The sequence below is a fragment of the Typopeltis vanoorti genome, chromosome 25, assembly GCF_054136105.1.
Source record: "Typopeltis vanoorti isolate ZY-2024b chromosome 25, IOZ_Tvanoo_1.0, whole genome shotgun sequence".
NCBI classification, from domain to species: Eukaryota; Metazoa; Arthropoda; class Arachnida; order Uropygi; family Thelyphonidae; genus Typopeltis; species Typopeltis vanoorti.
The window spans coordinates 13,193,337-13,207,592 of record NC_143573.1 but is presented as its reverse complement, the minus strand read 5'-3'; the positions used below and the strand labels follow the sequence as shown (position 1 = coordinate 13,207,592).

Genomic DNA, 14,256 nt, shown 5'->3' with positions numbered 1-14,256 from the left:
TTTCTACTACATGTTGCTTAAGACATTTTTCCCTTATGAATTGCTGAAATTTCATTCCCTTACTACTACATGCAGGTTCCTCTTCCCAGTTTATACTGCTGTAGTTAAAATCTCCCATAACAATCATTATTCTTGCACTTGTTAAGCTCAACTGCCTAAACATCTCCTGCTCCTCATCCTCTATGCTCCTTGGTTAGTATCAACATCCCATTAAATATCCTGTTCTGCCAACCTCTACCTCACACCATATGCTTTCAAAACCAATAGTGTCATTTCCCTCCAAATCCTCCACACTGAGAGAACATAAGCCATCACTTATCATAAGCAGAACTCCACCACTGTATTTTTCCTTCCTATCCTGTCCAAAAAATGCTGTATCCTACTACTTCTATTCCTGTTACTATATCATCTTCTTTAAACCATGTCTCAGAAATCCCAATAATCTTATGACATGCTGATGCTATCAGTGCCACCAATTCATCTCCTTTATTCTGGATGCTCCTAGCATTAGTATAAAGAATAAAAATGTCACTCTTTCTATACCTATCTCCTCCAGACCCCCACTGGATTCAGCATTACCCAATGTATTTCCCCTTCTCCCAAGCACTTATTCCCACATGATGCCACCCTTGCTGCTATCCATCCTGATAATTTCCCTGCATTGACTCATTCAGAGAACAGTATTCTCTCTACGTCCTTTCTCATTCAAATGCAAGCCTTTTCTCATATACAGTTCCTTTTTGTCCTCAAATGCCCTCCAAGCATCCACATATTCCAATCCTCTCTCCTTTGACACATTCTAGCTATTATACTATTCATTATTAATTGTCTTCTCCTCAGCTCTGCATTATCATACCTGGGCAACACAAACCTACACTATCTTCCCTCTTTCAGTTTTTTCCATACAACCTCAAGCATGAACCTCAGATCTCTTGCTACCTGGTTCACACTGCCTCTCAAGTCATTCATGCCCCACAGCCATCTCATCCACCCTTTCACTTCACTTTATTGCTATACCCACATTCTATCCTTCTTCCAGGCAAACACTCCTCAGGCATTCTATCTTGCTCACCACAGATCATCCAGTCTACATACATCACACCTCTTATCACTCTGTTTCTTCTTTGCTCACCTGTATCCCTCACTCTGTCTGCTCTAACACTTTCTTTCATTGTTCCCCTACTTATCTGTTGTCTTGGTATCTCTCCATCTCTGGTTCCAGCACTCCCTTGCATTTTTCTCATTCCCTCTCTTTTTCTGGTTCTATTCTCTCCTGTTCTATCATTCCCATTACTCTCTCTCAATCCTACTCTGATTTGTTTTGCATTCATTGTTTCCAGTTGTTTAATCTCTTCTTTCATGCTTTTCAACTCATTCCCAAGACATTCCACCCCATCTTTCAGCCATCTATATATCTCTCTCTCTCTGCAAGCTACCCACTCTTGCTAATAATAATTTAGTTATAATATATTGAACAGTTTTTCTTTATATGTGGAACAGGCTTTCTTTTTTTCTTTCTTTCTTTCAGGATTATCTGCTAAGACACCCATGGTAGGAGGCCATATGGCTATATATGATGGCAAAGAATATATTTTTAAACAAAGCTCTTGGGAGTTTTTAGACATAATAAAGATGTTGTGGCGTTATGGAATGAAGACCATGTATTTAAAACCTTTGCTAGCAGATATATTAAATAATTTCAATAGGTATGTCATTTTCCTTTTATATTTTACAAGATTTGTTGATAATAATTTAAAACAAATTAACTAGGCAATGTATTGGCATTTGACAAAGATAAATATGATTCAACAATGTTTTATAAGCATTGTCAGGGCATTATTATTATTTCTGATACCTCCAAGGAGTCCGAAAACTCATCGCGGGTGTCCTCCAGCGATGAGTCTTATTGAAATAGCAAATTGATATGCATGCACATAATTTCTGAAGGCTGTTAGTTTGCTCACATATTTACAGAGACTAGTTTTCCAGAAATTCAGATATCATACATTAAATTATACTTGACATGAAGTTATATGCTTTCTTTATCCTTTGCCCAGGTAAACAAAAGTGTACATGAAGTAACCTCACGAATTGTCTACTTGTATATAAAGCAGACGATTTCACATCAAATTGCTATAGTAGTATCTTATTACAACTATATGTTATCAGTTTATATATTTCTTGTTACAATTAAGAGATATTTTATAAATGCTGCCAGACCCTTTAAAGAGGCATTGTATATAAATACATTTTAGAACAGTCATTATTCTTTTCCACTTGACTTAGTTTGAAAGTTTCAATTATCTTGAATGCAGATTGGAATTATATTTTTCGCAGAGAGTTTAATTGTTAAAATTAACTCCTTATTCTTTCGCTCACATTATATGTGGGTAAATATAAATGCATTAGATCTGATTATAACTGAGATTCCTTCTCAGTTATAATCAGATCTTCTGATGCTGTGACCAAATCTAAGACTCTTGAACCTTGTTTTCCTTTCTACTACATGTTGCCTAAGACATCTGTCCCTCAAGAATTCCAGAAATTCCATTCCCTTACTATTACTACATGCAGTTTCCTCTTCCCAGTTTATACTGCTGTAGTTAAAATCTCCCAGTCATTCTTTTTTTGTAGTAGCCAAGCTCACCTGGCTAAAACATCTGCTATCCATTTTGAATGCAAAGAGAGACAGAGTACCAAAGCAAATGTAGATATCATCATCATCAAATTTCTGCCATGTACCCTCAAGGGGTGTACAGAAATGTAGATATTTAAAATGCAATTAGGATTTGAGGTGCAGAAATTTCTGTTTCTTTTTTTTTCCTTTTTAACACCTAATTTATTTTAAATCAGTGCTTGATGTTACAGTAGATGATGTAATATCAGAACATTGGTATGTGCTGCATCAATCTCATTATTAATAGATGCCTTAACCGAAGGATACTTCCTCACAAAATTTAAGTGCTTCCTTGTCGTACTGTAAGTTAAGTGAGCACCAGCATGTTGTCCTTTCTCTTAATTTCATTAAAAAAAAAATAATAGAAATATGCCAAACTGTGTTGGAAGTGTGATACAAAATAAAATGAGTAAATGTATAAAATTAAATAATAAAAAACATATATTAAATCTTGTAAAAAAGCATTTTATTACTTTTTCAATTTTTTTTTCCTGAATTCCTTTTATGCATATATTAATTTTTTTTTAATCTGTGCATATATAAACAAATTATTCATGTCCTATGGCTGAAGAGATTTTATTGAAATTTTATTTGATGCAATGCTGCCTTACATCAAATATGTCTTGGACAAAGTCTACATTGCTCTGCGAGTACAACATAAAAGTGACTTTTTTTTACGTTTACAAAAAATATTCTAGAGTCCTACATCCACCAAAACCTCCACATCACCCCTTGAAAAAAAAACCTGGCATCTATGAGATTCATTGCTCTTGTGGCATTTGTTATGTAGGCCAGGCAGGAAGGTCGAGAGGGATCTGCATATCTGAATACATAAAAGACGTCGAAAAAAGAAGAGAGCATAAATCAGGTCTGGCATTCCAAACAACCACTACTGGCCATCAAGTACTCTGGCAACAGACAAAAATGTCATATATTGATAATAACTGTTTCATAAGAAAATTTAAAGAAGCCTCACAAATGCTGAGGATCCCTACACAATGCAATAAAAATCAAAGCTTAATTTCATTAAGTTTGGTCTGCTTTCATCAAAAATTTAACTGCTATAGACCTAGGATACAGCATGTGTGATATCACAGAATGTGATAGCAACAACTAACAATGTTCCAACACACATACAATAACAAATGTATCATTTGCATTCTGGTTTATCAATTATTTAACAGTTGTGAAGTTATAAAAAACATCTAATATGTGTAATTAATCATTAATAGGCTTTTGTTGTATAAAACTTTTATGTACCATTACCCCTGATGATGTAAATCTTACAACACTCGAAACTTGTCAAGTTTTAATTTGTTTATTTTTAATAAACTCTTTATATTACAATGTGGTCTCAATACCGAAAACTACTTACAAAACTGCTTAACCAGAGGAACCTATGTGTACATGCTTATTCATCCTCCATATTAGAACTATATGGTTACTCTTACCGACTGGAGGCAGATATGACATCTCAGTCACTAGTGGATAATCTGATGCTGTGATCAAATTCAAAAAGTCTTGATCTTCATGTTCCTTCCACTGCATTCTGCCTTAGACAGTTGTCTCTAAAGAAATCCAAAAATTCAGTTCTCTTAGTACTAGATACTGCTTCCACTGTCCAGTTTATATTGCTATAGTTGAAGTTCCTCATAATGATCACTTGGTTTGCACTTGCCAAGCAGATTTCTGTAAACATTTCCTGCTAATCACCATCTGTATTATCTGGTCATTAGCAACATCCCATTAAATATCTTGTTTTATAAATGTATCTCTCACTATTCTCCACCTTGAGATATCATAATTCATCTCTTATCATGGGTATCACTCCACCTCCACCACATTTACCTTTCCTATCCTGATGAAACTTGTTATACTCTTTGATGTGTATTCTTGTTAGATCATCATCCTCAGTTAACCAAGTTTCACTGATTCCAACAATCTTTGGAGCAACTGAGTCAATCACTTACACCAAGTCATTCCCTTTATTCCTAATGCTCCTAGCATTTATATACATAAAACTTATAGCATTGTGGGTATTATTATTCTCTGTATACTCCACCTGGCTTTGCAATATTGTACATGCCATCTCATTTCTCAAGCCAGTATCCCCACACAATGCCATCCCTAACCACTTGGCCAACCAACTAGCTTGGTTGGCCAAGTGGTTAGCATATCCACTCGCCTTCCAAAAGGCTGTGGGTTTGAATCTTGAAGTGGGCATAGATGTTTGTGATTGTCTGCAAAAGTACTGGTGATGGTGGTGAGCGGTAGATGGCATTGGTGTAGATGATGGTAGTTGCAGTTTGTTATAGTTAGTGAAGACAGAGAGTTGTAGAGTGGGTTTCCTCCCTCAATGAGTATTTGGGCTCCCTGGAGGTGTCACATAATAATAATAATAATTTGCCCAGAAAACAAGTCTCTCTAAATGCCTGTGTCTTTCTGTGTTTGAATGCAAACCATCTCTTGCATATGGCTCTCTTCTATCCTCAAATGTACTCCACACATTGATATATTCCAAACCTCTACATGTTCACTATATTATTCATTCCTGCTTTTCTTCTCCACTCCACAATATCATAATAAAGTAACACACTTGCTATTATCCCTCTGACACTATCCCTAAAATCAAACTCAAATCTCTTGTTACACACAATTCACACTGCCTTTTAGGCCATTCACACACCAACCACTACTATCAGCTTGTCTACATTTTCACCTCACTTCACTAGATTACCACACAGTCCACTTGGCAAGTACCTTACTCTGCATTCTCTGAACATATTCATTTATTCTTCTCTCATTTGCATCCCTGACTCTTTCTGCTTTCAGTCTCTCTCTCTCTCTCCCCCCCCCCCACCATTTCTCTCATCTCTCGACTTTCTCCTGTTTCCTCTATCTCTGCTTTTCTTTCTTGCACTCTTCTTTCACACCTACTCTTGTTTTCTTTGCACTAAACAACCTCCAGCCTCCTAATCTCTTCATTCACCCTCCTCAACTCAGCATTTATTTCTCATATTATTATTTCTCAGCAGTTCTTTTTCTCTCTCCACACATTCTGCTTTCAACTGACATTCACATGCACAATCATCTCTCTCTGCCACACTGCCCAAGGTCAAATCCATATGTATATTTTTCAGTATCATTTTCTTCATTCCCCCCCCCCCCCCAACATGCTACTAGTATCCACAAATCAACATTCACTCATTCCAAAGCACTATCTCTGCTGCTGTTGCTGAATCTCAAGATTGAAATGCTTATGAATCCTAGTGCATCCTTTGGCACATTTCATGCACATAGTTATTCCCATCCCTGATCTACCACATTTTTAAACCATGAGATGCATGCATGCTACATGCATAGCAAGTTACAAAGTCCTCATCTATGCAATTGTTAAGTTCTGAATAAAACAAAAAGTGGTTAACGTATAATTTCTTCAGAGCTTAACATGCATTTTAAAACTTTGCACATACTGATATTCAAGCAGGTAAAATTAAATGTAAAAGTGCCTGACAAATTAATAATTTTAGAATTCTGTTATTTATCCCTTAATATTATAATGTATTTTGTTGTGATTAAATCCACTGCCTAAGCTTTGCTAAAAATAGCATGAGTGTTTGTGCACTACTGAGTGAAGGTCTAACGGATCAAAGATTGATTGCCAGAGGCAATGCATGTGCGCCAGAGTACGCATTGACCGTGAAGGGAACGCGCGGCTAAATCCCCCCCCCCCCCACCACCACCAAAGAGATTACTAGGGGAGAATATGGCACTAGTGATGGGAGTTGTACTTTGACGTAAGCAAGGAAGGAAAAGGATATGACGTAGTACGGAAGTGTAGGGGCGCGTAATTTAAAAAGGCAGCGCAGCACTGCGGACCGGGGCTTTTTCTCTTGTTTTTCGGATCCTCTGCCAGAGTCCCTTGCCAGTCAGTCAACTGCTCTTGTGGGAGTCATGCTCTCTGTGCCCCGATGTTCGTCCCAGTTTCTTGGGCGAGGCGTCGAGCCACAAGTGAGAAAAGAATGCTGAGCAGTCCTTGAGAATCTGCCGATACAAAGTTCGTCCGGCAAAGTTGAGGTCCGGTATGCAGTATAGACAGCCGAGCTTTGCTTAAACCTGGCGACCAGTGAACGGCAAGCACATGTCTTCAGTGTCCGAGATTCATCTAGCCTGAATCTGACGACAAGGAAACAGCAGGTCGAACGGAACCAGGAACAAATCTGAAGGTGAAGCTGTATCGAGATGTGTATGATTGTCCAGCAGTTCCCAACTGGGTGGTAACGTAGAAACCTTTTCTTTGTTCAATGAAAATGTGCAGAAAGAGTGATTGTAACTTTTAATAGAACACTCAAGTCTAGAATATTGTGATTTTACGCAAGGACTCTAGAAACCTAGTTTAGAAAGACAGACTAAATTCCAAGACTTGAATGTAGAAATTATAGCATGATCTGAACATCTGTGAAGTGCATAACCTTAGTAGAATTGAGTCATTAATCTTTGTATTACCTTTGTTTGAGTGTTATGTGGATTTGATACCTGTGCTTGTTAAGATAGAATTAGAGAAATTGAGTGTGTATATTTTATCTGTAATTGACATTGAAGTTAGTGCTTGACAGAATTAACCTTAATAGTATTGAGTCACCTTTGTTTCACTTTTGTTCGCGTGCCATGTGGAACTGATACCTAAGCTTGTTAAGATAGAATTAGAGAGATTGAGTGCTTATGATTTATCTGAAATTGATATTGAAGTAAACGTATATCTGAATTATCCATGACTTGTAATTTGTTTAATGCATAATTAAATGTTTTCTTTTGATTTAACAATTGCCTTTCCTGAAATCATTTTCTACTGCACCCCCCATAAAAATCGAACCACAGCGGGAGGCATTTTGGAAGGGAAGTCACGACTGTAGACTGAGAAAGGGTTAAATTTGAGACTTCAGTTATTTTATATAAAATTCAGAAATTAAGGATACAGTTCAGAGCTCGGTACTGGTTCTTTGATTCTTCACGGTTTGAAAATCTAGAACTTAGGGTGGTGCAGCTAAAATAGAAATTTTCCTGGAGTCCGAAGAAAGTACCAGCATTAGCTTTGAAACAAAGGAATTGCCATTGTCTGGTGGTAATCTCTTTGCTTTCTACCCACGAACCATATCCTTATAATAAAATATGGCCCCAAGTTAAGAGTAAAGATTAGAGCACATAAGAGAAGTGAGATAAGGGAAGGAAGATAATAACTAATATTTAAGGAATTGACAGCGTATACTAGAAATATAGATTAAATAAACTTTAATATATACTTTCCGATATTTCGGCGAACGTCACGTTGCCATCTTCTTGGGAACTTACTACAAAGACACGTGCACACAAGTACTAATAACAGCAAATGAGACTGAAGCTAGGAAGCTAGAGTTTCCTAAAGTCCTGATGGTGCCCCCTGGCAGGCTGTATTGGTAGTTCTTGGCCTTTGGGCTGAAGTTCTTCTGATAAAAGTTTCCCAAATTTGGGGCAGTTTCATGCATCCAAATTTGTTGAGGTTTGGCATGTTCCTAAGGGCCGAGGCTGATTCCATGAATAGTCTTTCATACTTGAACTTGCTGCAGTGTATTACTGTGGCCTTCTTCCATCTTATTCTGTGGCGAGTATCCAGAGCGTGGTCTGCAAGCCCAGAGTGGCTGTACTGGTGAAATCGGATGTAATCCTTGTGTTCTGAGATTCTGATATTTGCTCTCCTGCCTGTTTGGCCAAAGTAGGATAGTTTACAGCTGCAAGGGACCTGGTATACACCAGGTAGGTCTAGGGGAAGTGGTTGGTCTTTGGTGGAGCGGATAAGGGATGCCAGTTTTCTATGTGGTCTGTAACAAGTGGTCAAGTCATGTTTTTTTAGGATTTTATTGATTTTTTCCGAGGTGCCTCTGATGTAGGGGATAGTGATAGATTTAGAGTAATCTTTTTTGTGAAGGGGAGGGGGTGGTGGGTTGTGGATAACTGGGTTAAGTATTTTTTGGATTTTTTGGAGGGGGTAGCCGTTGGCTGAGAAAGTGTCACGGATGTGATTTAGTTCAGTGGTTAGGGCTTGATCATTAGAACAGATTATTTTTGCCCTGTTGAATAGTGTTTTAATAACTCCATATTGTTGTGGGGGGGGGGGGATTGTTGGTGAATGTATCTGCCTGTATGGGTGGGTTTTCTATAAACTGAGAAAACCAAGGTTCCATCAGGTTGGCGGGTGACTAGTGTGTCTAGGAAGGGGAGGTTATTGTTTTCCTCTTTTTCCAGGGTGAATTTGATTCTAGGGTGTTGGTTGTTCAAGTGTGTTAGGAAGGAGAGGAGTGAATCCGGGCCATGTGGCCAAATAGCGAAAACATCATCAACGTAGCGAAGCCATATGGTAGGTTTTTGTGGGGCTGAGTTTAAGGCTTTCTCTTCAAGCATCTCCATGAAGAAGTTGGCCAAGGGTGGGGAAAGTGGTGAACCCATGGCTGTCCCCTCTATCTGTTTGTAGAATTTTTCCTGCCAAACGAAATAGCCTGAGTTCATTGTAAACTGAAATAGGGCTGAGATATCGGGAGGAAATTTAGCTTGGATTAGCTCTAAGGTTTCTTTGAGGGGGACATTCGTGAATAGGGAGGAGACATCAAAACTGACCATTATGTCATTATGTTGGAGTGTAAGGTTTTCTATACTGGCTTTGAAGTGGGCTGAGTTTTTTATGTGTGATGGTGTATTGCCAGTATAGTGTGAGAGCGCTTTGGCTAAATGCTTGGCTAGTTTGTAAGTGGGGGAATCAATGCCATCCACTATGGGACGTAATGGCACATTTTCTTTGTGTATTTTTGGGAGCCCATATATGCGGGGGGGTCTAGAGTTGTAGGGTTTTAGTCTGTTGGTAATCTCCACAGGCCAAGAAGTGACCTTCTTAAGGAGCCTATGGAGTTTTCTAATTTGTGAGTTGGTGGGATTGCAATCAATGGGGAGGTAAGTGGAACGATCTAATAATAAAGCCTTGAGCTTACCTGAGTAATCTTTAAGATTAAGTACCACAGTGGCGTTTCCCTTATCCGCTTTGGTGATCACTATTTTTTTGTTTCTTTTCAATTCTTGTAGTGCCTTGTATTCACTACTGGATATGTTGGATTTTGGAGGTTTTGCTTTGTTGAGAACACAGGCTACATCCAATCTGATATCGTTGGCGACGTGGTTAGGAAGTTGGCGAATCCCGCGTTCAATTTGAATCATTAATTCCTCGGCCGGTAATTTCCTAGGAGCAATGGCGAAGTTGTGACCACGTGACAGAGCGTGGAGTGCTTCTGGCTTTAAGGTAGCTGACGATAGGTTAACAACAGTGTTGGTTTGTAGTTTGGGCGCTGAGTTCTTTGTTAATTTATCAAACTTGTTGATATGTCGGCTTCGTACTCGTTCAAATTCTTTTTTAGCTGCCGTACACGAGACGTCATGTAGGATTGACCAAACTGAAGCCAACAAGAATAAGGGAAGGAAGAGACATAATTTGACCATAAAATAGAAATAACAATAGAAAGGGGGGGGGACATAACACTATGAATAATGCAGTCTTTAAATGGTGGTGAGCAGCAGCATGTTAGATCTGGTAGCTGCCATGATGAATAAGATTGCAATTTGATACAACATTCTTCTTCTTCTTCTTCTTCTCTTCCGTCTAAGACGGGTTGAGTCTTCTCTTGAGCAGGTTCTTCCAGTCTTCTCTATTCCTTGCTGTTCGAAAAAGTTCCTTATATGTTCTGGATCCCGAGATGTTCTTTATTAATTTTAGCTAGGTAATTCTTGGTCTTCCAGGTCTTCTTTTTTCAGTTGGAAAAGTATTGATTAGGACGTTAGGAAGTCTGTCTGCATCCATGCGTACAATGTGTCCAAACCATTTCAATTGTTGTTTTCTAATTTTTTCTATTATTGTCTTTTTTATACAATAGTTCCTGTCTGACTGTGATGTTTGTTTTCTTTTCTATCCAACTTGTTCTATTTATTTTTCTTAAGCATTTCATTTCAAATGCCAGCAGTTTTTTCTCCTCTCTTTTTTTAACTGTCCACGCTTCTGCTCCATAGATGACTGTTGGTATAATTATTGCTTCATATAATTTGATTTTGGCTTGTTTAGATATCTTGTTTGTTTTCCAGATTTTCTGTAATTTTCCCATGGTGGTCCATCCTATCGCTATTCTGTGTTTGATTGTTTTGAGTTCATCTATTGTTTCTGTTAGTTTTGATCCAAGGTATATGAAGTTGTCTACTTGTTCTAATTGTTCTCTGTTTAGGGTGGCTGAGATGGTAGTTCTGTTCCTCCCTATTTTCATCACTTTTGTCTTTTGTATATTTATTGTCATGTCATATGTTTTACAGGTTTCATTTAGCTTGTTGATCAACTTTTGTAGTTCATTTGGGGTTCTTGCAAGAAGGACGAGATCATCTGCATATTTGATATTATTTATCTTTAAATAGAGACAATAATTTTATAACAAAAAAAAAAATATACAGTCATACTAAAAGCTGTCAATTTCAATAGCACAAGCCTAAAAATTAGTATTAGTAATGAAATAAACACAATAAAATCCTTCCAAAAAATATAAGTAATAGTAATAATATTAATACTTCTGTATTTTTTAACAGTTTGTATTGACCGATTACATATATCTTACCATAATTATAATGTGTGTTTGAGAATTTTCATTTTAATTTCTTAAATAGGATATATAGTCTGCAGGATAAAGGAACAGCTTTTACAACATTGTATGAACTTCTTGATGCACTCCACCCTTCATTTGTAAATTTAACAAAAATTAATTTTCACGTGTACATGAATGAAGAAGGATTCTCACAGAAATTCATTGAAGAAATATGTCAGGCAGCAATGCTAGTGAACTATGGACAGACTGTTGATATTCCAGCTTTTGTTGGTAAGTAAACTATTTTTATCCTCTGTTGTGCACATCTTAATACACTATGACATCTAATCCAGAATAAACTACCATTTAGTAAAAGACATTATTATTATCTGAGACCTCCAGGGATTCAAGGACTCATCAAGGAAGGCTATAAATCTCCCAAACCAACTGTCATCCTCTTATCTTAAATTCATTCACACTAGATGCACTCACTGCTCTGTGAGAGAAACATGACTGTGAACAAACGTAACTTCCATGAACACCCCTATGTTCTCTCCCCACCTTCCATATAACAAAAATTTCATCAGACAATATCCTGTAACACCTATTCAAAAGTGTTAGACTTCTATCATATCATCCCTCTTTCTCTTGTTAACCAGAGTCTGTAATCCACATACTCACAATCTCTCCTCATAATCTAAATCCCATAATCCTGATATAATCTTTGTAACTCTTCCTTGCGCCCTTTCCACAGCTTCTTTATCCCTTGGAACCTGGGAGACCAAATTTGCACACAGTAATCCAGGTGTGTTCTTATCAAGGCCTTATAAAGAGGCAAAATGACTTCCTTATCCTTACATACTAGGCCACCCGAGAAAGATCATAAATTCATTCTAGTCGCTGGCTACAGGAACTTTTCTAAGCCTTTCTTCAATCTCTCTGGCATGGACAAGTAGGGTTTCCCTCCTGGAAAATCGAGTTTTAACTCTGCACTTAAAAGGATGGTATGGTAATACTTACGCTTACAGAGAATAATATAAGCAGTAGAATTTAGAACCATGAGAAGGCTGCAGTCATCTGCCATACTCTCTACCTCATATGCCTCTTAAAATCATTGGTAGTCTTAGGCCAGCTATCTGTGGTGGTAATTGTGGAGACCCCCTGTCCACTAGTTATCAAAAAGAGCTAAACAGGTTGCAGAATATAAGCTGTTAGTGGATTTTTATTTTTTTTTTTGTTGTTGTTATAGTGAATGATTTTCTGTAATGATGTTTCCTTTAGTGAAATTTAATAATAATAATTTTCTCAAGCCATTCTTCTGTAGTATGTTTACAGTGATGCTGTTTTGCCCTGAATAGAAAATGTCACTGTTATGTTTTCCACATAGATGTTATGCATATATAAGATAATTATATATTCAGGAATTTGTGTCAAATAATACAATATCCATCTCATTGCTATTTTGTCTTATAAGATTGTAGGAAGCACATGCAAAGCATGCCTGTCATATGATACAATGAATATCATATTCCTATTTTATTTATTCTTGGGAAAAACTACCTGTACTATTATTTGTTGTGAATTTGCCAGAAAGGAATCTTGCTAAATTTAATCAGGTTACCAGTTCTAATGAGGATTGAACAATTTATGCATGTGTATTAAGATTAATCTTGACTTGTTCTTTTTGAACTGTGGGTATCTTAATTATAGTGAATTTAGTTACTCTTCTAAAGTTGCTGAAATTAATTCACTTTTTATGAATTTAGTAGCTTTTGAACTCTGCGAAACAGAGAATTTAATTAGGACAGCTGCCTTTATTAGAGAAGCCAAGCTTTAGGTCATTTGTTAAGCAGACATGACTGCCAGTAGACAGAACTTTTATATTAATTGGTATGAGGCATTATTGTAGCAAATATGTGAATATATAATCCTTAAACGTGTGGACAGACTTATGTGTTCGTCGAACATGTTGTTTATTATTTTAACGGTATAATAGAACACAGAAACTAAGTAAATAATTAACTAAGTAAAAAGCATCTTATAACACCTTACCCTAAAAAGCTCAGACTTAATAGTAAGCTTTGACATCACTTCACTATTCACAAATGTGCCACTAATAGAAACCCTCAATCTACTGAAGTCACACTTCCCCCCTGATATATTTGAACTATTCAGATTCACAATACATGCAGGATATTTCACATGGAAAGGGAAAATATACAAACATATTGATGGGACAGCCATGGACTCCCCCCTTTCCCCCCCAGCCAACTTTTACATAGAACACCTGGAAAAACAAGCAATCAATACAGCCACTCTCAAACCAACACTTTGGCTATGCTATGTTGATGATTTGCTTGCTATTTGGCCACATGGCCCTGAGACATTGAAAACATTCTTAGCACATTTAAATAGCCAACATCCAAAAATCCACTTTACTATGGAACCGGAAGCCAACAACTGTCTGCCCTTCCTGGATACACTCATCACACATCTCCCAGATGGTTCCTTATCATTTTCAGTTTTTAGAAAACCCACACATACAGGCAGATACTTATACAAACAATCACACCATCATCCTTTCAACAATATGGCATATTAAAAACGCTAACCCATAGAGTGAGAGCAATCTATTCCAATGACAAGGCTCTTACTGCTGAACTGACTCACTTACGCCACACCTTCTTGGCCAACGGCTACAATCCACATAAAATAAACAAATACTAAACACTCCTAAGAAACCCATCCCACCATCCACCACAGAGAACTACAACAAAACAGTCACCATCCCTTACATTAAAGGCACATCTGAAAAGATCTCAAGAATTCTCAATAAACATAAACTACGCACTACATTCAGACCATGTAGCAAATTAGCCACCCTCATCTGCTCGCCCAAGGACAGCATTCCTCCTTTATCACATCCAGGAGTCTACCAAG

General features: G+C 37.4%; 1 protein-coding gene across 1 annotated transcript in view; it reads left to right on the top strand.

Annotated features, from left to right (window-relative positions):
- LOC150092549 (prenylcysteine oxidase 1-like) overlaps positions 1-14,256 on the top strand; it is an 83,976-nt gene that overhangs the window by 61,434 nt on the left and 8,286 nt on the right. Inside the window, exons 3-4 of the mRNA XM_090414444.1 lie at positions 1,529-1,706; positions 11,399-11,607. Of these exons, the coding sequence (XP_090270570.1) occupies positions 1,529-1,706; positions 11,399-11,607 (387 nt within the window). The remainder of the gene's footprint in view (positions 1-1,528; positions 1,707-11,398; positions 11,608-14,256) is intronic.